This window comes from Opisthocomus hoazin, chromosome 4, assembly GCF_030867145.1.
Source record: "Opisthocomus hoazin isolate bOpiHoa1 chromosome 4, bOpiHoa1.hap1, whole genome shotgun sequence".
NCBI lineage: Eukaryota > Metazoa > Chordata > Aves > Opisthocomiformes > Opisthocomidae > Opisthocomus > Opisthocomus hoazin.
The window spans coordinates 43,197,163-43,220,364 of record NC_134417.1 but is presented as its reverse complement, the minus strand read 5'-3'; the positions used below and the strand labels follow the sequence as shown (position 1 = coordinate 43,220,364).

At 39.7% G+C, this 23,202-nt stretch overlaps 2 protein-coding genes across 51 annotated transcripts in view; one reads left to right on the top strand and one right to left on the bottom strand.

Moving 5' to 3' along the window:
* Positions 1 to 23,202, top strand: part of FBXL2 (F-box and leucine rich repeat protein 2) — a 520,918-nt gene that overhangs the window by 169,860 nt on the left and 327,856 nt on the right. The gene's annotated exons all lie outside the window — the stretch shown is intronic.
* The window catches only part of CLASP2 (cytoplasmic linker associated protein 2), a 152,633-nt gene that overhangs the window by 52,299 nt on the left and 77,132 nt on the right, over positions 1 to 23,202 (bottom strand). For all 50 annotated transcript variants that reach the window (XM_075418732.1, XM_075418763.1, XM_075418762.1 and 47 more), the window contains 9 exons: positions 15,758 to 15,850; positions 14,980 to 15,125; positions 13,577 to 13,712; positions 10,320 to 10,390; positions 8,580 to 8,639; positions 7,335 to 7,412; positions 6,578 to 6,745; positions 3,363 to 3,418; positions 2,033 to 2,203 (listed from right to left, as the gene is read on the bottom strand). In XM_075418732.1, the coding sequence (XP_075274847.1) occupies positions 2,033 to 2,203; positions 3,363 to 3,418; positions 6,578 to 6,745; positions 7,335 to 7,412; positions 8,580 to 8,639; positions 10,320 to 10,390; positions 13,577 to 13,712; positions 14,980 to 15,125; positions 15,758 to 15,850 (979 nt within the window). The remainder of the gene's footprint in view (positions 1 to 2,032; positions 2,204 to 3,362; positions 3,419 to 6,577; positions 6,746 to 7,334; positions 7,413 to 8,579; positions 8,640 to 10,319; positions 10,391 to 13,576; positions 13,713 to 14,979; positions 15,126 to 15,757; positions 15,851 to 23,202) is intronic.

Sequence of the window (23,202 nt, the reverse complement as noted above, 5' to 3'; positions counted from 1 at the left end):
TTATTAAAATTACTATTAAAAACTGTTAGAATGAGCCAAGATTAATCAAGCAGTACTGCTTTTGTACAACTGTAAATAAACCTTGGTCTCCTTGACGATCACTGCCCTTATACCATCTGTAATAGGATTTGACTTTACAATACATTGCTACTATCACCATATTTCGACATTTCAAATCACCACTGTATTCTTCTCCACAAATGACTGCATCTGCTAGCAAGGCAAAGTTTTCCAGCTACTCAAATCCTTCCAAAGAACATGACCTGGACTTACTGTCTATTCATTCCTCTCTCTCACCCTCACTCACCAAATCTGAAGGCTACAAAGAGAATAAGCTACTTCTTTATTTCTGTTATTTCCCTGCATAAAACCACCACTATTTACTTCCCTGAAAACCTCTGTGCCCTTCCCAATCCTTGCTTACAAAATTCTGGGCATGAATCACTTACTGCTTAAAAGCTTCTGAAAGCAAACCAATACCCCAATCAAGAGCTAACTTGCTGCAAAACTCTTAAGACAAAAGTAGTCCCTTCACTTCAGCAGCATGAAGAAGATTTATTAACAGAAAGAGGTTTCTCTCTTTGTTTTCCATTTGACATTTTTTTCCCTTCTACCACCACGCTCTGTGTCACTTTTACTTCTCAGAATAGCTGAACTCCAGCTTTGTTTGAGGTTCAGAACACGTCCTGTTGCACACCAAACCAGACCAGGCAACACTCCGATCCTGCAGAATAATCATCCCTGCCTATTTCAGGCTCTCAGGCATTAAGTTAGGAGGAGCTAAGAATTCCTCTAGCAATAACCACAAGCAACTCTCCTCCACCAAGCAAACTGAGCTGCCTAATTTTGGTGTCCACCTGCTCGCTAACCAGCAGGTTCCTCGATTACCCCGCCATGGGCACTAGAGGGAGCCCGCACCCAAAATTATTATTTCAAGTAGCAAGTATCTCCTGGTCAGCATTGCTCACACTCATAAACTGGAGATATATATATATATGGATATATGGATATATAAACATAATCCTAAAATCAGATGGTGTTCAAACCGTTTCATGGAGGCCCCGATGACAAAAGAATCAACTAATTTAAGAGAGCTTTAAACTTAAATTTTGATTTAAAAAAGCACAACCAAAAAAATTTGAAAACCACAGCCTAAGGGTATCCTAATGTCTCCCCAAACGCTAAGTATATTAGAAGAACTATATAGTTTCTCTGCCTCTCTTGTGATCATCTTTGTCAATACTGACATTAGGACATGTCTCCTTGGAGTCCTAGCTGGCGCATTAGCCAAGAAAAAAAAACTAACGGTCTGGTGAACACTGAACTTCACTTCCCCCACTGCTACCTCTACTGGACGAATAACCCAAAAAGAACAAAACCGTGCCCATATTCCTTTAACCTCCACACTTAGTGGAGGTTCTAGCATCTACCACCATCGCCACTATCGAATACTTTTCTGCACTCTTGTACTTTGTAGCACTTTCTATGTCTAACAGCAAATACTCCTATCAATGCAGACTGTCACCTAGATAAAAACATACATGTAATTCCATCAACGTGCTTAGAAACAAATCTATGAAATCAACATTGCATATTATTGTGTAAAACACTTCCGTATTGCAGGAAGAAGCAATCACTTACTGCCAGGACGTCTCTTTGCATTGTTGAAAAGTAGTCAGCTAAAGAGCTGAGAAAAATGGAAAATCAAGTGTAATAACACTTCTTTCCCTATTACTTCTGGAAACAAAAAAGCCATGATCACCATCTGCTGTTAAGCAAACACACTGCCCTGTCCAATACTTAACATGAATTTCAGATTAACACATTTAAAAAGCAGAGTATGGATATATTCTTTGCATCAGCATTCTTCCAGCACAAGAAAAATGAAACATCTAGCAAAGTTGGTAACTTACTTCAGAACACCCACTCTTTTGCAATATTCCAACACTCGTAAAAACAATGACAATTTTTCAAATGCAGAAGTATTTTCCCACAACTTTTTGATCAAACACCTCAAAAATGTTTCCCTTACCAAGCGAAGCATACGATCCCGGAGGTAGACCAGTTGCCGACAAGCGCCCAGCTCCAGCTGTCTGCCCAGCAGCATGGCGGGCCTTCGCGCCGGCGGCAGCATTGACATCAATGTCACTGCGAGATCTCTGCAGGGTTCCTGGGCTGGGAACAATCTTGCTGCTGCCTGAAACTAGCAAAAAAAAAAAAATTAGGAAATTAGTTGATAATGAATAAAATTAATTATATCTAAAAGGTTAACATTTTCTACTACTGCCGCACACCTGCAAAATGTACAGAAAATCATGTAAAAAGTGTAAGTCAAGTTAACATTAAACAAAATATTATTGAGGTTAAGAAGCAAACTAGACCTGGTGTTGCCACGAATTTCAGATGAAGAACACTTTATTTTACAGTAGTAATCTTTATTCAACGTGAAATTTTTAGCATTACTTAATACAAACTACATACTCCTACCTTAGTACAAATTACGTAATTCTGAACATTTATGTGATTACATTATTGAACGCTTCACAAAAGTAAGGAAATTCACAGCATCCCCTGTGATACTGAGGGAAGGTAATATTCCCACACTTCAGCTAAGATGAAGCCACAAGCAAGCTGAATGCATACCTTGTACTGCTTTAGAGTCTCATCTTCTGTAAAGGATTTTTATATTCACCTCCTATTATTTACTGAATAGCAACTATTCGCTTCCATTAATTTTAACCACTGATTTCTGTCTTCAAAACCTGACTTCCCCTTAACAGTTTCAGTACCCAGAAAATAAGCACTCTCAACTACTGGCCATTTTTAAAGAGGAGTTCAATGATTTACTCTGCAACAGTTGCAAAGACACTACATGAAAAGAGAATGAAGGTACTCGATTCTGGAAACTCCAGACAAAATTAAACTCTTTGAATAACAAATCTGTGGTTTTGGTTTTTACTTTTTATGAAGCACAGCAGCTACATGGCAATAGATGAAAGGTATGAGACCTTCATTTACAATTGCCATAAGCCTAATAATCATGAATAGATCATAGAATAATATTTTGTTGCTTTGAGAGCAACTGTTCCATGACCACACTCTTAAGACAGATGATCAATTAAAAGTACTAATAAATAGCAAACTATGTCTTATACTTTCAACAACTGAAAATACATAAAATGTGAAGCGAGTATGAGGCAATCTTAGCTCCAGGTGCAGTTTGTAGTGACACATACCATTATTCAACTTGGAAACTCGGTAAACGCTTAAGATAGTAAAATTTTAAGCTGCATTTATATCTTTTAATTCAAAGAACATGAAGAACAATTACAGTGCACTGCACAATATTGCAATCACCTTACCTCTGCCTGCAAGGCTTGCTGGGCTGGCTGCAGACCATTTAGAAGATAGAGGCCTACTGGAAAAAAAAAGTCAATAAACCCAGTAAGTAAATCTCATGTATAAGATTCAAAACGTAACAATATAAGAGAGAGGAGGGGGAAGAAAGAAGAGAAAAAAAAAAAATCTTCTGTTCTCTTCCCCCCTTCAACCTTCTCAACGTATTTTACATAAACACATTAAATACAGAATGACAAGGAAAACACAATCTTTTATATTTTATAAAATTACATCTTCATCACAAAGCATTACTCTTTTGGTTATGAACAAGCATACTTTGCATTACCAAAGTTCAGGCATTCCAGACTTGGTCACAGAACATTTAAGGTGGTCAGTACACTGTTTTAACCACAGGGCTGATCTTACGAATCAGGCATCAAACAAAAATAGTGGGAGCTACACAAAAACCTTGATTTATGAAAGAAATTACGCGAAGTGGTGTCTGTAGTAACAAGGGCAACAGGCATACAATCCATAAGCCTCTTCCAGTCCAGTATCTCCCAAGAATCAAGTTACAAACTGAAAATGAAAATGCTGGCTAGACTAAATTTCTACTGTTTGAATATTAGAGCCTCCCACAATCTATACACGGGAAAAATCCTATATATTTTCCTCTGCATTTTCTCTCAGTTTCCCTTTATGCTTACTGCAAAAATAAGTAGCTGCTGAAGCAAAATCTTTCTGTCTACACAAGTTTAATTGTGAGCCCTCGCTTCTGCCTGGTTCAGAAGGGTAAAATGCAGAGGGACAAAGGAAAAATAAAAGACTAGTAGAAGAAAGCATGATACTTTATTTATTGATTCGTACCTAGTCATCTAAATATTTATCTGACAGGGAAGGTTTACATTTGCTGAAATAATTGACTAATTCATCAACAGTCAAACTGCAACCTGAGCCCAGTGTCTCAGCTTCAGCAAAAGTAATCCCTCTCAATTTTAAACCAAAAAGCAGAAAGAAAGGAGATGGTTGATACTGTCTATTCATCTGAGTTACTAGCTCAGGTGCTCAATTATAATATAGAGGTCAGCACTGTTACCTAACTCCTCACAGAAGATCACAGAATGACGGAATCGTAGGGGTTGGAAGGGACCACCTCTGTAGGTCACCTAGTCCAACCCCCCTGCCGAAGCAGGGTCACCTACAGCAGGCTGCACAGGACCTTGTCCAGGCGGGTCTTGAATATCTCCAGAGAAGGAGACTCCACAACCTCCCTGGGCAGCCTGTTCCAGGGCTCCGTCACCCTCAGAGGGAAGAAGTTCTTCCTCATGTTCAGACGGAACTTCCTCTGCTTCAGTCTGTGCCCATTGCCCCTTGTCCTGTCGCTGGGCACCGCTGAAAAGAGTCTAGCCCCGTCCTCCTGACACCCACCCTTGAGATATTTATAGGCATTTATAAGGTCCCCTCTCGGCCTTCTCTTCTTCAGGCTGAACGAGCCTAGCTCCCTCAGCCTCTCCTCATAGGAGAGAAGCTCCAGTCCCCTCATCATCCTCGTAGCCCTCCACCGGACTGTCTCCAGTAGCTCCTCATCTTTCTTGAACTGGGGAGCCCAGAACTGGATACAGCTGATACATGATCTCGATACAGATCATATATTTGCAGCTTATTATGAATAACACCTGCTTTTCTGACATTACTACCTAGTATTTTGCAGGTATTTTGTGCAGAGCTCCTGGGTGCATCCTGACCTTACAAGCTGCTCCAAACAGAAGCCCCAGACAACTGTCACAATCTATTGCAACTGACATTTCATTTAAGCAGTCTCATACAGGTAGGCACTCCTCGCCTTCCACCACCCTCTTTAAAGACATTTTTGATCAATGATCTGCAAGAGCTGTAAGTGCAGAAGGTCAAAAATCATGGAGGATCAGACTTTTAGAAAAAACATACTCATTTTCTAATATAGTATATACAGGGAGAACTCAGCATCTGTATTATAGAAGCCAAAAATGTAATTTTGGATAAGACAGGAACAGTAACATGCATCCAAATGTAAAATTGGTGAAAAATTAGTTAAATATTAATTTATTTCCAATATCATGATTGCCTCATTTCATCTCTTATGTTACTCCTCCCTTTCTGTACTGTAGTACGTACATATCTTGCAATACAGGAAGTAACACTTGAGGAGTTCAGAGTATTTTAAGATTCTAATTTCTCTGTAGTTTAGTTTTCAGCATTTTATTACCAGTAACTCATTAACAGCACTTGGATTTGCAGACAGGCAATATAGATTAATTTAAACAAGAGTAATTACTCTTTCAATAAACATTTGTTTGTGAAAAATGAAGTGTTAGCCTATATTACAGACAATTATTTTAAAAATGTTTCTTGTAAGTATCACAGGAAAGATAAGCTAAGCCTCTGGTATTTAAGACAGCAGCCAAAAGAAAAAGAGAAAAAATGAGCTTCCACTATGCTGGAAGCAGTCTTTGCTTTCAAGTCAAAATTGAGCAGACAAGTTTCCTGGCTTTGGAAATGAAGCATCCGAACCGAAATCTTAACAGATTTAAATTCCAGAAAGCTTCCTCAAAGTATGTGAAGGGAAAAATCACCACACACTACTATTTTTCACTTCTACTAAAAAGCTAGCAGATTTTTGCTACTGGTACCTAAGCAAACTTTATCTAGTCAGCTCAAGATTGTCTATATGTTTTAATACACCAGTACTTGCAGCACAGACTTACCCTCTAGTAATGAGCAGTGCTGCATAATACTGCTAATACATATTCAATACGGTGAAGACAGAAGAAAAAAACCAGATCTCCAATCTGAATGACTCTCACTGTCGAAGTCCATTTCCCAAACTTCCCAGTGAAAAGGGATAAAAAAAAGGAATAGCACCTTTACTTCTTTCCTAGACTTATTCATTGCACCAGAATACTGCAGATCAAGATGTGAATCTTGAGGACATTTTGGTGTAACAGAGGCTGCTGAGGAATAAATACATGAATAAGAACAGCCTGATAAAATCCAGTTAATGACTGTGCTTATTTTCCACCTTGCTGGGGTAAATACTGTCATATAGCAGAAGACATTAAAACATTTCTTATTTAAAACAAAATTCAAAGTGACAAAATACAACTGCAGCTTTTTTGTACAGCACAGAAATCTGGGTTGTTTGCTTTTGAGAAAAGTTTTTAACTGTTTATAGGCTCAGAAACAGTTAAGTGACCCTTACTTCAGGCTCTCCTGGGAGCTGGAGGATGACCTGTCTGACTGAGGGAGAGATGCTATACTGCCAGAATTCTTCAAGTAGGTCTGGAGGCTTCTTTGATAGGGCGGCTCAAGAGAATTGTATAGAGTCTCAGCTTCACCAGGAAAGTGATTTCTAAGGCCCACATAAGCCCTGCAAAGTAAGAGAATAACCATACGTAATTGCTCTACGTATTCTTCAAAGTGTGCAGTCAGGAAGTAAAGACTATAGAATGAACCAGGGATGGGAGGGAAAGGAACTCAGACTGAAAATATGTAATGCATATAATACTGCTCATTAAATCACAAAAGAAACCAGTTACATTGACTGAATTCATGTTTTCAAAATAACTTAAGTCTGTCCTGAAATTCTCACATTCACTTACCAATTCTGTGAGGAAGCAAGAGAAATTATTTTCTGGCCTACTCGCTACTCAGAGTGCTGCAGTTGTTTAATGACTTAATTAACAGGAGGGGGAAAAAAAGAATGATTATGCAGCAGTACCAACCTTTATGACTCCTTTTTCAGTGGAATCCTCAAATGCTGCACGACAGTATTAACTGCCTCAACTTTCAGAATGTCTTTTGCAAAGACATTTCAGGACTCCAAGAACACAAACACCCATTCTCAATCTAACTTGTGTCCTCTTATTCAGCCACAGTCAGCTGCTCATCTCCGATAAGAGCTTTCTATCATTCATGTAAAACATAATTTTTCAGAGCAAAATGTAGTCAAAACTCACTTTCTCGCCTCCACTCTTGCTTCTGCATCCGCATCATGAATGCCCTTCTTGATTGTTTCAACCAAGACAGCTGCGTGCCTAGAAGACAGACATTCTTCTTGCTATTTTTCTACTACTTAAAACAGAATTTGGAGTGAAGTTTTGCACTTAACAGCTGAGATAGTAGGTCTTTAAGATACAAAGTAAACAAACACTTTAGCACATCGGTAACATAACTGCACCTTCACTAGAGGTTTAGGTAAACTTCCTCCTTCAAAGAATTATAATCTACTTTTCAGACATACTTCCACGTATCACTCTTGAAAAGTTACTCAAAACCAACTTTTTTAAAGACACTTAATTTCCTGAAAAGGCAAAATTATTTCCGCTACTATATGAAGAACAAGAAAAAGAAAAAACGTAGTATCAGTAAGCTTGCTTTTCCTGGAAACTCACCTCAAAGTTTTTGGTGTAAGAGTTCTAAACCTCAACACATGCTCAAAGAACAGCAAAGCGCTCATCATAACAACCAAAAAGTTGTGATTACAAACAGATTTGAATCCAAAACATGTTTGGGTTTATTTTTTTTTTTTTTGGGTGGGGGCAACAGGGAAGGATATAACATTGTTTTGAGGTTTTATTTAAAAAATACACATACACACACTTTGACATAAATCAAGTGATCTCCCCATTGCCCCCTTTCTCAGAAGCACCTTGAGAGACTGAAAGGTGACTACAGAGCTGGATGAGCTCTTCAGAGCCTTCTCTGGAGGCCCTGCAGTCCCTTTGCTCTTTCTTTGTGCTTGCAGTATATATTCTGCAGAGCTGATGCACGTACTACTTTCTTGTCTACACGGACAAGCTACAGCATGCTCAATCATCACCAGAAGAAGTCCCCCACCCTAATCCCACTTGCCCTCTTTTATGGCGAACACAAATTTCCTCCTTTTGGGAGAAAGGACGGATGCTTACCTACGCATCTTTGCTGCACAGGATACGTAAGTGAAACTCTGAGAAAGCACAGTACGCATTGCTCACATACAGTACAGAAGAAGTAGCGGGTAAGGAGAGGCGGCAACACAAAGTCAAGGCAGGAACATACAGCTCTCCTTCTCCCTGGCACTTGAATGAGCCACATGACCTGCTGTGCTAGAAAGGTTGGCCAGCAATGCAGAGCACAATCCAGTTTACGGATTGAATGGAAAGATTTCTGTCTTGGAATTCATTAGCAGTTTACTCTTGGGGAAAAACTACACTGGGCCATACCTTTCCAATGAATGTGTTTGCCACTCTTGTAACAACAGGTCTAAAAATTCGAAGGAGCGCCTGAAAAGACAGAACAAGGTTATAATTAATACTCATTTCTCTAATGTACTTGTGAAATAAACAGTAACTTTATTCTTTTCCCCTGATGGAAACAAATACATAAAACAAAAATATGTTTCTGTCAAATAACCACAGTGGTCACCTTACTGCAAAGTTAATATATTATGTATAGAAAGCAAACATGTAGGCTAACTAATCCTAAATTTAAAAGAAAGAGATGTGTTTCAATTACCCATCTGTTGCTTAAGTCACATTATTGCACATAAGCTCTATTAGTTTATGTTAATTTTATTATCCCCAAAATAAAAGACAAAAATCAATTAAGTTTAAAAATTGTACAATTATAAAAGTCTTAATATGAAAAAAAATCAATACTTAAAAATTCAGCTATTAAGTCACAACATAATGTTTCTACAAGCAGTGTATTTCTGTCCCAAATACTACTCCCATCTTTTCACCTGTCGTTACTGAGTACGTAGCATAAAGGAAGACATAAGATCATGAGTACAGGGCTCTGCACATAGACACCATTCCCGAAGATTTGCTGGCACTGTACAAACTAAGTTATGTAACCTTATTCATTATTAATTCAGAATTGCTGACGATTTAGCAGCCAGCCATTAGCAAAAGCCATACTTTAAAATATGTCTGAAGCTAGATCCTGGTGAACAAATGAAAGTGACCCGGATTAGAAATGTGTAGATAATAAGTCTTCAAAAAGGTAGCGGACTGTCCAGAACTATCACTTTATCTGGTTATGTTGCATCTTTGCCCTGTTCTGGAGGGGCACATTTCATTTTTATTCTGCCCAAATCCTTTGGGCGCCCTACCAGACATGGCGAGAAACCCCGAAAGGATTTTCACTATTACAACCGATCTAGTTATCCTTTGTCTTCCAAAGGAATGAAGTCAGTATGAAAACAATGCCACCTTCACTAACGCTCACGGACTGTGAACTGCAGTACCAAAGCCACCTATGGTCTAATGTTCCTCAGTGCCTCATGGTAAGTGGAGGCACTGAAGCCCTGTGAGCTGTTCTGCAGTCAAACCAGAAGTTACAATAGGTCAGTATAATCTGGGTTGAGATTACACTTGCTTTGGATGCGAAGAACGCTTAGATTTAGAGCAAGTAGTTTAGATGCTCAAGCTATTTGTTGCATACGCATGGTGATACCACTTTCAGGGCTAGTGTGGGTCCAGAAACAATGTTAACTGCTTTCATGAGATTCTGTGCAGAAAATGACACTGTCAGAAATCAATTAATGTTGTCAAGAGCCAATTCAAGTGTTCAAGTTTTCTTAGAAAAAGTAACATGCTAAAGATGCACCTTAGTTGTTAAACACACTAATACAATCCACCATGTCCTACCTAAGGTAGCAGCCACTGTCTCAATCTCACAGTCCCCAGCGTGGTAGGTTTATTATTTTGGGCACAGTATCAGGCAGCCTAGCTCCATGCAATCAAACTGCATTGCGCAAAAGTTACAAAGTCCTCCTGGCATCAGGAGAGCAAGGCGCTGGCACACACTGCATGCAGTACGCTGCGGTGCTTCGACAAGAGCTACCCTCACCAAACCTGTCTAGTCTGGCCCTAACACTAACTCACAGGCTCAGGCTCAATATATGATCACCACACTTTAAACAAACTGATTTAATAGCTTGCGGCTTATAAAGCACTCACCTTCTAACTGCAACTGATTTTGAGGTACAGTTGCTTGTTATTAAAGGTATGAGTCGTGGCACATGGGTATGCTGAAGGAAAAAAAAAGACAAAGCAGTTAATGACAAAAGCATTCCTGAATTTGCACTGTACTAATTAAGTCAAACAGAATTAGCAACGTAACAAAAATTACAATGATCTAAAATGCTTACCGAAACTAAATGTAGAATCTTATTAAATGACTGCTGCTAGCAAGTGAATTCAAACCTATTTTTTTCCCAAAATGTCAAGCCAAAAGCACTTCCAACATCCACATCATGATATGCAATATTTAGCTGTCAGAAGTCATATCTGAAGGCTTAAATGTAAGCGTCTCCTCAAAGGAGTTGTAAGCTGATGTTATTTTTGTTTTGCCACAGAAAAAAAAGCAACAGACATAGCAGTCTTAAAAATCAGAGTTATAGAACAAAAAGGAAATCAATATGAAACTATGGGCATTCTTTTAGGGATCAACCAATACGATTAGTTCTACAAAGATCAAATTTCTTTTCATGCAAAACATGTCAATAAAATAATAAAAGCATGATACGTAATGTAAGCAAGCTTATGTATATAATCTTTATGGAAACATCTAACATCCTAATGGGAGAATAAAACCCTTGGATTACCTTTTGAAGTGGACAAGATAAACTGCACTAAACCAAAATTGAATACTTTAATTCAGAATGAAAGCACCCTTACTTCAGCTTATGTTAACTAACTGTAGACACAAAGTATTAACATTTTAATTCTAAGTAAGAGTAGTATGGTTCAACACATCTATTTTCAGTTCATTTCTTTATTCCTTTCTTGATCAAACAAGTAACTTCTGAACAGTCCCAAATACAGTGTGAAACTGTAGCCTATTAAAAAACTTCTTTAAAAGTACAGTACTGAACAATTCTTAGTATCTCACAATTCATACTTCCTCCTTCAGTTATATGCTGTGGAATATAAACACACAAATCACCAAAAAAAGCAGAGACATAATTATCATCTCTCAGAGTACTGCCAATTTCAGAATTAGGAGGAAATTCATCCAAAAATCTGTAAGAGCCTTACAGTTGCATTTGTTTGTACTGATATCCTTTTAAACAGGGTTTTAGGGGTTTTGTTTGTGTTTTGCATAGTTTTCAGATTGAAAAGTGGCACACGATTTCCAGAAAGGGAACAATAAGCAATACCAGGGGGAAGAAAGGGGGAAGAATAAAATGTTTTTACAGATGGAGAAACCTGTATGTTCCAAGTCATTGGAGCTATTGACATCGTAATTTCTAGAAAGTGTTTGGCAAAGGACTCAAAGTCTCAGGCTTGCTTTCACTTGCTTTAAGATTGCACATTTCAACTGTGACCCATCTGATGCTGTAATGGTAACTGCTTCCTCCCAACCCACCTTGCAGCTCAATGGCCCAACCTGAACCTGCCTCCTCCTGGAAAAGACTTTCTGCCATCATGCCACCTCACCATGACACACCCTCCCCCAGCTTTTTCTTTTTTTCCTCCAGAAATCTTTCCTGATTTACTAGGAGTCAAGAAAGAAATCAGACTACAGTATAAGAACCATCTGGAGAAGAAATATGAAATCCAAGAAAAGGGCAAAGATGAGACTGAGCTCTTCAAGATCACTGGTATAATACAGCCTCCCTCTTTTCACATATACTCGTTCTCACAGCAATTAGATACTACAGCACCAGGATCTGAACTGGCTGTCACTGGATTCTGGTAGGAGTTTTTTGAGCAAAATGCTGACTCTAAAAGCTGTAATGGTTTGGGCTCTAAATACTCAGCTCATCACACACTCCCTGACCAACTCTCATTTAATCCAAAGGATAGAAGTCCAAAGTGGGACCGTATTTTGTTTTACTGGTATTTATTTCTTCATTTTCCCACTCAAATCTGAATTTTCTGTCAGAACATCTTGCATTACCCATTTACTGGTTGGTTATCTGAACACTATGGAAAGGATTTTCTTGCTTCTATGCCTCCAATCTAGAATGTTAAATTAGAGCTAAGAATAACAGAAGTTTAAACAAAATCAGGGCAGCTATAGCTGATGCGTTGGCTTGTCTCCAACTGCACCAATAAAGCCAATTTAATACAATCAGTGAGTTTTTGTTTCAAGATGCTTTTATTGTGCTTGATTTGGCTCCTGTAAAGAACACAACAGGGTTAGTTTCTTACATGAATGAGCTTGTCTAATGCTATTGCAAATAGTATTCTTCTCTTACAACTTAAATCAGCCTGTGTAAGGTGTATTCCCTCCTCCCCTCTCAACTCTGCCATCTCACAGCACACTGTAGGAGTCTGGGGACAAAATGCCAATGGTTCTTAGCCCAAGTGCTGATGCAAAGGTAATGCACTTTCTCAGAGGGATGGTTAGACAGAGTAAGTATAGATTCCAAAACATACTGACGATGGCAATAAAAGGTGTGAGTGATTAAACCACTTAGGTTTCCAACAACTCAGAAAATTAAAACCACAGATGAGATCGTAGTGAATAGCAGTAAGTGTCTAGCATTAAGACCACCACATCTTTTAATGTAAAAACTACAGGCAACCTCCCACTTCTATCTGAAATACAAAAATGTCCGTACAAGTCCCAAAAATCTAGCTAAATACCTTGCCTCAGACACCAGTCGGTAGCAGATGCTTAAGAAACAGACAATAAAAAAAACCAGCTAGTACACAGCATTCCCTTCTTCTATATGTTACAGCTTTAATGACTCGGCTTAGAAAGTTCTTAAACCCAAGGATTAAAATCTCTATTGGGTTTTTCTTCTATGAACTTGTGCTTTCTGAACCTACCCACGTATGTCCAGCCTCTTCAACATTTTATCATTAACTCCAGTCCCTTTTTTTTTTTTTTTTAAATAAAAATAGTTTGGTTTCTTTTGTGGGGTGTTTTTTTTACTTCTTACTAGCTTCTTAACTACTAGCTGAACTTTGTCTTCTTGAAAAAGGCAATTAAACACAGTTAATCTTTGAAATACACTTGCCTTTTTACAATTAAACATATTACAAAAAAATCATGAAAATGGATTTGCTTTTCATACCTATTTCTCCACCCTTATGATGCTGCCGATTGGTTTCAATGATAAATAATATTTGTCCCTCTGTGAGAAAAATCACTTCTCCATGAAAGAATGACTTATAATCCTGTATTTCAGAACTGTTATTATCTCTGCTAAGAGCCACTGCCTGAGTATTTCTAGCGAGCAAAGTGAGAGAGGAACACCTACCCGAATAATGAATCTAATGGCTGCACACCCGGAAGTTGCCATCACTTTGGCGCTGTTGGGAACCAGATTAAAAAGAGTAGGCACAATAGCTTCAGCGCCATGATCAAACTTGTTTCCCAAAACAGTTGAAAGATGTCTATTTAGAAAAAAGAAATAAAACTCGTTAGCAAAAATTAATTTCTTATTCGTAAAACAAAGGTAATTGGAAAGATAAAGATTTAAAGTGTACAAACAATAGACTTTCTTAATTTCATTATTTCCAAGTCAGTGCCTCATTAGAAATGCAGGATTTGCAGAACACTTTTGTTCCTTAGCAGACACGTTAAGAGGCTGAACACTAACAACTTCATTTCATGATGAGAAACGAACACCACATCTGAAAGGCTAAAATTCTCAAATCTGCATAAAACACCATAGTATTTCTGCTTTTTAACACTTTGAGAGTATATATTTCCCACAAGATTTTAAATTTATAGTTCAACATTTTTATTTTCCCTTTTAAATGCAGGATGAGGACATTTACACAGTACTTTTCCACTCCTCCTGACTTCACACTAGGAAAGGTTATCATTATTTCCTCAAAGCCTGAATTTCCCTTGCAAAGACAGCCACATGCTCCAACAGATTCCCCATGATCTGTTCAATCGGAGACCCGAACAGCAAGGGTGAACTCTGGGCAATATCTGTTCCACATGCCCACTGAAGAATCAGTAGTTACATTAATGCCTTTTCAGAGGGAAAAAAGAGGCCACGGAAAACATGGAAGTAGGAAAGACTGCTGTGGTGGAAAAATGAGGCTTTCCCCCCACCGCCTGAATTTAATGAGAGTCCCCAGAATGGTGAGGATGGAGATTGTATTTCTGTTTAGGCACAGCTTCTAAAATCACCATGGACATGAAAGACATTACCTCACCACAAACATACAATGTTTTGTAGCTTTCACTTAGGTTTTATCTTTTGAAATTGCATCTCTGACAATTCAACAGTCAAGCAGAAGGGCTCAAAACACTACAGAGCAGCTCACTTTGTTATTACAAGTAGTCACAGTAAAGTCCTGTGCCAAGCACCCAAACATAAATGCGCCTAAGAGTAGCCACCAACATTGCAGTAGTGCTTACAGCAGCTTGCATTAAATTGCACTAAATACTCAGTCTAATGATGGTAACTTGTTCTTCAAACGCAATCTGCTACAGGATTATCAACTACGTATGTCTCCTAGAAGAACAAATTCCTTTAAATGTTTCTTTTTCTCTATGGCATCAGATGCTGACATGACTCTTTATCAGTCATAGTGTACAGCAGTCCAACTAGATTATCTTTCCTGCAACACTGATAAAGCATCTTTAAGTCAAATTCATACTCAAATCCAGCAATATACACAAATTCACATAAACTATACTTACGCTACAGTAATGCATGCTTCTCTAACCACCTGGGATCGGAGATCCTTGGCCGACAGCTTGAAAGCACCATCCAACAACCGTAAATGCTGGAAAAATCCATCGTACTGTGCAGCTCCAGCAACAAGTAATGACCGAACTTTCTTCAGCTACAGAATTTAAGGCATTCAGTTTAGGACACTACCAATATGCATTTCAAAATAAAAACGTAACAACTTCATTGCAAAAATGTATGTAGGCATGTCTTTGAAGCAAAGCGTAATTTTGAAATATATGGCAGTAATTTAAAAAAAAAGTAACAAACTCTGTTACTTAAATTCTAGAGCTAAAAAGTCTGAGATTCCAGTCTACAAATATACAGATAAATACTTCTGTTCACATACCTGTTTCCAATAACTAACATGCCATGAACATGATAAAAAAATATAAAAGCTACATACACACAAACACTTTAATCCTGCAAGTGGAACTTACCATAGCCCCACATAAGAGGTACCAACACTAGCAGTTTACCTGCAGGGTATGTAATTTTGCATAACTGCCAACTGAAACATAGATGACGGCTTTTAGAAAAGCTTCCACTTAAATGTCAGCAAAAACATACTTTGGTCCTTTTAAAATACTTGCTCAAACTCATTTGGCATATGGAAATTCAATATTTAAAAAAATGAAATGAAACTTTGACTATCTGTGTAATTACGGAAAGTAATTTTAAAATAACTACCTGCCTGTGCTTTATGAAATACACCCACCCAAATCTGAAACCAGATAAAAAGTTTACCGCATTAGTTCGTTGATCCCAATCATGTTTGTCATCTGAGAGAATTTCCCTGATTTTGTTCAACGTTTCTTCAAGTTCTCGACTAGAATAGATCTGAAGTATCAAAAAAACAGAAAATGTATATTGTTAATATCCCAGGTAACCTGATGAAGGAAAATAGCTTGAGAAGGCTGAAAATACAATTACAACTCTGCAAATCTTGCCCCAAAAGTTCCAGAGCATGTGTAAGAGATACAAATGTACGTTTCTAAGGCAAGTCTTTGAGGATATCACTGAGTAGCTAATATTCATTAAAAGAAAAACTGAAAAATCAACATTTGCCTCAAGATTTCACCTTTAATCTTTGTGATGATCTCATCACATTTAGAATTTCATTAGCTCCATTTTACGAAAATATAATTCAATATGAGCAGAGCTTTCAGATAATCTGTTACAACACTATTGCAATTCAATTTCATTTTCATACCCACTATTACAATGATACTCAACCAACAGATTTTAACCCAGTGCAACTCTTTTGGGTCAGCGACTCTCTTCCAAATTACAAACTGGGATGATAGTCAATACTAAAATTAAAAATTTGTCTGAAAAGATAAATTAAATCCTTCATTAGCTTCTATATGTATTACTACTCCAAGCGTATCATTCATTAACTATGCAGTCCGTAAGTAAATGTAAGTAGTGACCGTCAGAGTTCTCTATTCTCTACACAGTAACTCCAGCAAAATTGAAGCCTGACCAATGTAATCATACATCGGTCACTATTTGGTAATACATGAATTAATGCATTTATTGATCACTGTACACATACAACAGTGGATTTCTAAAGAAGATAAAACAAGTAGTCATGAAAACATATTATTAACATCAGAAATAAACTGACTTCCTTTCTATTCTCCAAGACATAAGCCACAGGATGCTTTTTTTTTTTCTTCACTGAATATGAAAAGATTAAGGTGTTTCCTCCACCACCCCCATCATCCCCCCCAGCTGAGAACAAGTTGAAGAGGATATGAAGCAAATTACCAAGCAGAAATTTGATCTGGCCAGAAATTTTTCAAAAACATATTTTCAGCTAAAGATTTCCAATTTTTTTTGAACAAAAGATGTTTACAAAAAGACAATGGGCTAAACAGAGTTGCCCGTACGCAGGCATCTGGTGCCATCTGAGACAAAGCCCAGACATCCAACGTGGCTGGCAGATACGATTTGGGACTTCAAGGAAACTCGTACCCTTCTAGAGCGAAAGCTGGAGGCCAGCATGACAACTTACATAGCACCTAAACAGTAGCGCCTGATGCTCCCTCATTATTTAGTCCATGACATAATTCCTTTATGTGCAAGAGCACAGAGCACGCAGAGAAAAAAAGGACCAGTGGTTAGGACACCTAGCTTTGTGTGAATTGCTGAAGAGCTTTGACACTAGTCTCCTGAACACACTGTTCTGTGTGTATATATGCATTTGTTATTTTATTGTAAAAAGATTTAGGAATGTCCTTCTTCTGTTCCACAGTTAAGCTGAACGCATATTTTCTACAAAATACCTTATTTTCCCAGGCAACTTGAAATTACTGTAAGAGCTATTCCAAATACAGTCTAGTTTCCCAATTTCCTGAGCATACCAAATGAAATTTAACTTACAGTAGACATGGGAACCTGACTCTATTGACATCTACATTGGTTCCAATGCTTTAACAGAATATGCTTATGGAGGCCTCTATATGTCATGCTGGAATACTGAGGGGGTGGAAGACATTGATGCTTTAAAACACCTGCAAATCTGACATGTAGGATAAACAGAGCAGGAATCACTTCAGAAACAGATGAAACAGTACACACAGGCCAGCTTCACCATCACATGGAAAACAATTTCTGAATATGCTTTACCAACAAAATTGAAATTTTTATTATCACACAGCTGTGTAAGCTTTTCCAAGGTATACTGTGGCAGCAGCTTTGCAGTTCTATACATGGCACATGACTGATCCATAAAAAACAAATAGTTATTGCTCATGATTAGTGTTTTCTTCTCCATTAGAAATCAATAAACACCTGATACTTATTTAAAAAGACTAAATGATTTAATGAAAACAGTGGGTCCAAGCATAACAGACTTTCTACTCCACTGCCCTTTCTACTCCCCCCGCAGCGAGCAGGGACACCACTAACTAGATCAGGTTGCTCAGAGCCCTGTCCAACCTGGTCTTGAATGTTTCCAGGGATGGGGCCTCCACTGCCTCTCTGGGCAACCCGTTCCAGTGTTTCACAACCCTCATTGTAAACAATTTCTTCCTTATATCCAGCCTAAACCTACCCTGTTTTAGTTTAAAACCATTACCCCTCGTCCTGTCACTGTTGTCTCTACTAAAAAGATTGTCCCCATCTTTCCTATAGGCTCCCTTTAAGTACTGAAAGGCTGCAATCAGGTCTCCCCGCAGCCTTCTCTTCTCCAGGCTGAACAAGCCCAACTCTCTCAGCCTGTCCTCATAGGAGAGGTGCTCCAGCCCTCGGATCATTTTTGTAGCCCTCCTTTGGACCCACTCCAACAGTTCCATGTCCTATCACCCACCTTACTCTGTTCTCCTTCCCAGTTCACAGTTGTGACATACAACAAGCTAACCCTACAGGAGCAAATGCAAAAATTTCTCTACCAACTCAGCAGTCTATGCCACCTTCTCACAAAGAAATGAAGTGCAACAACAAGGGAAGCAGGATCATGCCTTCTGGTGGCCGCTAACCGAAACCCATTTAGTGCACACTTGAAACTTTGGTCTGATGTTCTGGTCAAGGTGCAATTACCTTCTGTAAGCTGCCTCACTGGATGGATACTCGAAAACAGGACACTTCTTGTTATCAGCTCTGTGTTATCAGAGACCATGTGCTGTAGTTGCTGCTACAGGATTAAAACATGCTAAGCAACAGACAAGCACAGAAGTAACATGTATAATGGGTTCACGTCCGCCTACTTGCATGCCTAGGCAAAGAATTTGATTTTTTCTTGAATTACCTGACACAAACAGAATTGGATCTACGCAATTCCTGCTATGCAAATTGGCACTGTAATGAAGAAATTAGTAAAAGGCGTGATTTTATCTTGTCATGAAATTAAAACTGTAATTCCAGAAAAAAAAAAAATCCAAATTTTCAAGGTTGTCCATACCTATATTAGTTTCAGAGGAATAAAGGTAATATTTCAACAATTTCTCTTCTTCCTGCCCTTAATTATACTTCTAGAAGGCCAAGATGCAATTCTGCGTTCAGTCAATGACATAATACAATGTTTTGTTCATAAGTTCCAACATCAGACTTCTATAAAAACAAATAAATTCATTTTGAAACAAATTCTAGCTATTAACGGGAGTTACTCCTAATAACCTCAACATAGAATTATCTTCGATTTAGACAAAAGCAAATAAACAGAGCTATAAAAACTTTACAGTTGTAATCTTAAATATGAAAGCACAATCCTCTCACCAAGTGTTTCTCTTTCATAGAATCATTTAGGTTTGAGGACACCTTCAAAATCATCAAGTCCAACCATTAACCTAACACTGTCAATTCCACCACTAAACCATGTTCCTAAGCTCCCCATCTACCTGTCTTATATCCCTCCAGGGATGGTGCCTCAACCACTTCCCTGGGCAGCCTGTTCCAATGTTTGACAACTCTTTCAGTGAAGAATTTTTTCCTAATATCCAATCTAAAGCTCCTCTGGCACAACTTGAGGCCATTTCTCCTTGTCCTACTGCTTGGGAGACTGACCACCACCTCACTCCAACCTCCTTTCAGGTAGTTGTAGAGAGCAAGGAGGTCTCCCCTCAGCTGCCTCTTCTCCAGGCTAAACAAGCCCAGTTCCCTCAGCTGCTCCTCCTAAGGCTTGTGCTCTAGACCCTTCACCAGCCTCATTGCTCTACTTTGGACACGCTCCAGCACCTCAATGTCCTTCTTATAGTGAGGGGCCCAAAACTGAACACTGTACTCGAAGTGTGGGCTCACCAGTGCCGAGTACAGGGGCACAATCACCTCCCTACTCCTACTGGGCACACTATTCCTGATACAAGCCAGGATGTCGTTGGCCTTCTTGGCCACCTGGGCACACTGCTGGCTCATGGTCAGCCAGCTGTCGACCAACACCACCAAGTCCTTTTCCACTGGACAGCTTTCCAGCCACTCCGCCCCAAGCCTGTAGCGTTGCATGGGGTTGTTGTGACACAAGTGCAGGACCCAGCACTTGGCCTCGTTGAACCTCGTACAATTGACCTCGGCCCATCGATCCAGCCTGTCCACATCCCTCTGCAGAGCCTTCCTACCCTCAAGCAGATTGACACTCCCACACAGCTTGGTGTCATCTGCAAACTTACTGAGGGAGCACTTAACCCCCTCATCCAGATCATTGATAAAGACTTTAAACAGAACTGGCCCCAATACTGAGTCCTGGGGAACATCGCTCATGACCGGCCACCAGCTGGATTTAACTCCATTCACCACCACTCTTCGGGCCCGGCCATCCAGCCAGTTTTTTACCCAGTGAAGTGCACACCCATCCAAGCCATGAGCAGCTAGTCTCTTCAGGAGGATGCTGTGGTAAACAGTGTCAAGCGCTTTGCTAAAGTCTAGGTAGCATTTTTGGGACATAATCCATCAGACTACCTCAAAATCGCCCACGTTCTTCATAAACTGCTGTTATCCGTTAGAGGGCAACACACACACATCATTAAAGCTAAGTGCAACATCAAAGACTGTATTGGGTTTGCATACCAGGGCTTTGGTAGTGGTGGGGCTATGGGGGTGGCTTCCATGAGAACCTGCTAGAACCTTCTACCATGGCCAACAGAGCCAATGCCAGCCGGCTCCAAGACAGACCCGCTGCTAGAGAAGGCTGAGCCCGTCAGTGACATCAGTAGCGCCTCTGTGATAACATTATTTAATGGGGGGGAGGGGAAAGAACCTGCTGCTCAACACCAGCAGCTGCCAGAAGAGAGGAGTGAGAACATGTGAGAAAAACAACTCTGCAGACACCAAGGGCCATGAAGGAGAGGGAGTAGGAGCTCCAGGCACTGGAGCAGAGATTCCCCTCCAGCCCATAGTGAAGACCACCGTGAGGCAGGCTGTGCCCCTGCAGCCTGTGGAGGTCCATGGTAGAGCAGATCTCCACCTGCAGCCCGTGGAGGACCCCACGCTGGAGCAGGCGGATGCCCAAAGCAGGCTGCGTCCCATGGAGACCCCGCATTGGAGCAGACTCCTGGCAGGATATGTGGGCCGGTGGAGAGCAAGGAGCCCATGCTGGAGCAGCTTTGCTGGCAGGGCTTGTGGCCCCCTATGCTGGAGCAGCCCCTTCCTGAAGGACTGCAGCCTGTGGGGCGACCCACGCTGGACCAGTTCGTGGAGGACTGTCTCCCGTGGGAGGGACCCCACGCTGGGGCAGGGGAGGAATGTGAGGAGGAAGGAGCAGCAGAGACAAGGTGCGATGAACTGACCGCAGCCTCCGCTCCCCGGCCCCTTGCGCTGCTCGGGGGGAGGAGGCAGAAGATGATCAGGAGCAAACTTGAGCCTGGGAGGAAGGCGAGAGGTGGGGGAAAGGCGTTTTAAGATTTGGTTTTTATTTCTCATTATCCTACTCTGATTTGATCGGTAATAAATTCAACTAATCTCCCCAAGTTGAGTCTGTTTTGCCTGTGACAGTAACTGCTGAGTGATCTCCCTAACCTTACCTTGACCCACGAGCCTTTCACTGTCTTTTCCCTCCCCTGCCCAGCTGAGGAGGGGAGCAATAGAGTAGCTTTGGTGGGCATTTGCTGAATTAAAAGCTCAAACACAAGTAAGAGTAATAATTACACAGACTGAAAGTATTTCCAATATGGGGATTACAAACTAAATATGAGTAAACAATATGATATTCCTAAAAAATTAACGATAAGCAGTCATTGGAAGAGCTTACTGGAAAGGCGGATCCACCACTGGGGGCTTTTAAGAATGAGTTAAACATACACATACCGTAAGTAACCTCAATTTACTTGATTAATCCAGATGCACTTCATCTTGATTCAGAATTGGATCTGTTTTCCCATAACCTAGTTCCCTTCCTAACTTTCACTGAAGCCACTGCTAAAGCCAACAAATGTACTGAAAACAGAAAGACATAGGAATGGGCCCAATAATGTACAAACAACTCCCTCTCCCCATTCTAACAACTTTCCTTTGCTTTTAGAGTAACCTGGCAAAATACCGATCATAAATATTCTTTTCTTCATCAGGTCTACTACAGAAACTTCTCTCTTCCTTAGTAATTAACACGGCCTCAGAACATGGGATCTGCCTTTTTTTGGAAAGATCAGAGATTGCCCACAACCAAAAGCATGAAGTTGGACAGCAGCAAGTCATTATTCCTAAGGATACCACCCCACCTTTTTTTTTTTTTTTGCCAGGTCAGCAGGTCTTTCTCACATTCTCATCTATGAAACAAATAGGTTATTTTTGGGTCAGCTACACATTTCTCCCCTGCCTCTTCACGTCAACTCCAGTGAGATTAGTAATGACAAATGGGTCTTTCTCCTCCACCTTTCGCAGATTAGGACCTACCTTCCTAGATCACCCAGCAATCAGACAGAAAACCACGTGTGCTGGTCAATGACATAGTTACCCCACTTTTGTTCTTGCCATGTTACTAACCATCTTGAGTGATTAGAGAACTCTGCTCCAGACTGCAAATATTAAGGCACTGAACTACAGGCACATTACACATTTTCTGTGCTGTGTAATACGGCTCTGTTCAACATAATGGGGATAAGTAATATTAAGAGCTCCATGTTTTTGCCCTCTAAAGAATTCTTTACACAGTTTTGAAAGGCAAAGAACCATAAAGCTCTTACAGTATAAAACAAAGATTTCCTCAAAGTGACAGGAACCATGGAGATAAAAGCATTCCTCCATAAAAACAAGACACCATTTCCACCTGCAGAAGTAGATCTAACAAATAACTATACTAACATCTTGGGAAATAAAAACAGAACAAAAATACATATCCAGATAAGGTAGTCATACAAAATCCTTCTGGGATTTGGGAACTGTGAGTTTTTGACTGTCTTCCACACCTCAGCTGCTTAAGGAAAACATATTCAAAATAGGTCTAGGTAGACACATGCTAAATGACTCAACTGGGTGAAAGTACCATATATATGTAATTCCCATAATTAAAGAACAGAAATTAAAATCTGATCTTTCAACTAAGAACTCACTGCTCAAGAGGTTTAGTATTCAAATAAAGCATCAGACTGGTTTTTTATGTATTGCTAGAAATGAGGACATGTACGCCAGACACAGACCGTTATAATTCAGGCACTCACATCTGAAAATACAATTCTTGCTTTTTAAATTATTTACATGTATTATTATTACTTTATTATCCCACAAAATTGCAGTCCTAAATTTTCCAAACATTATGGAAA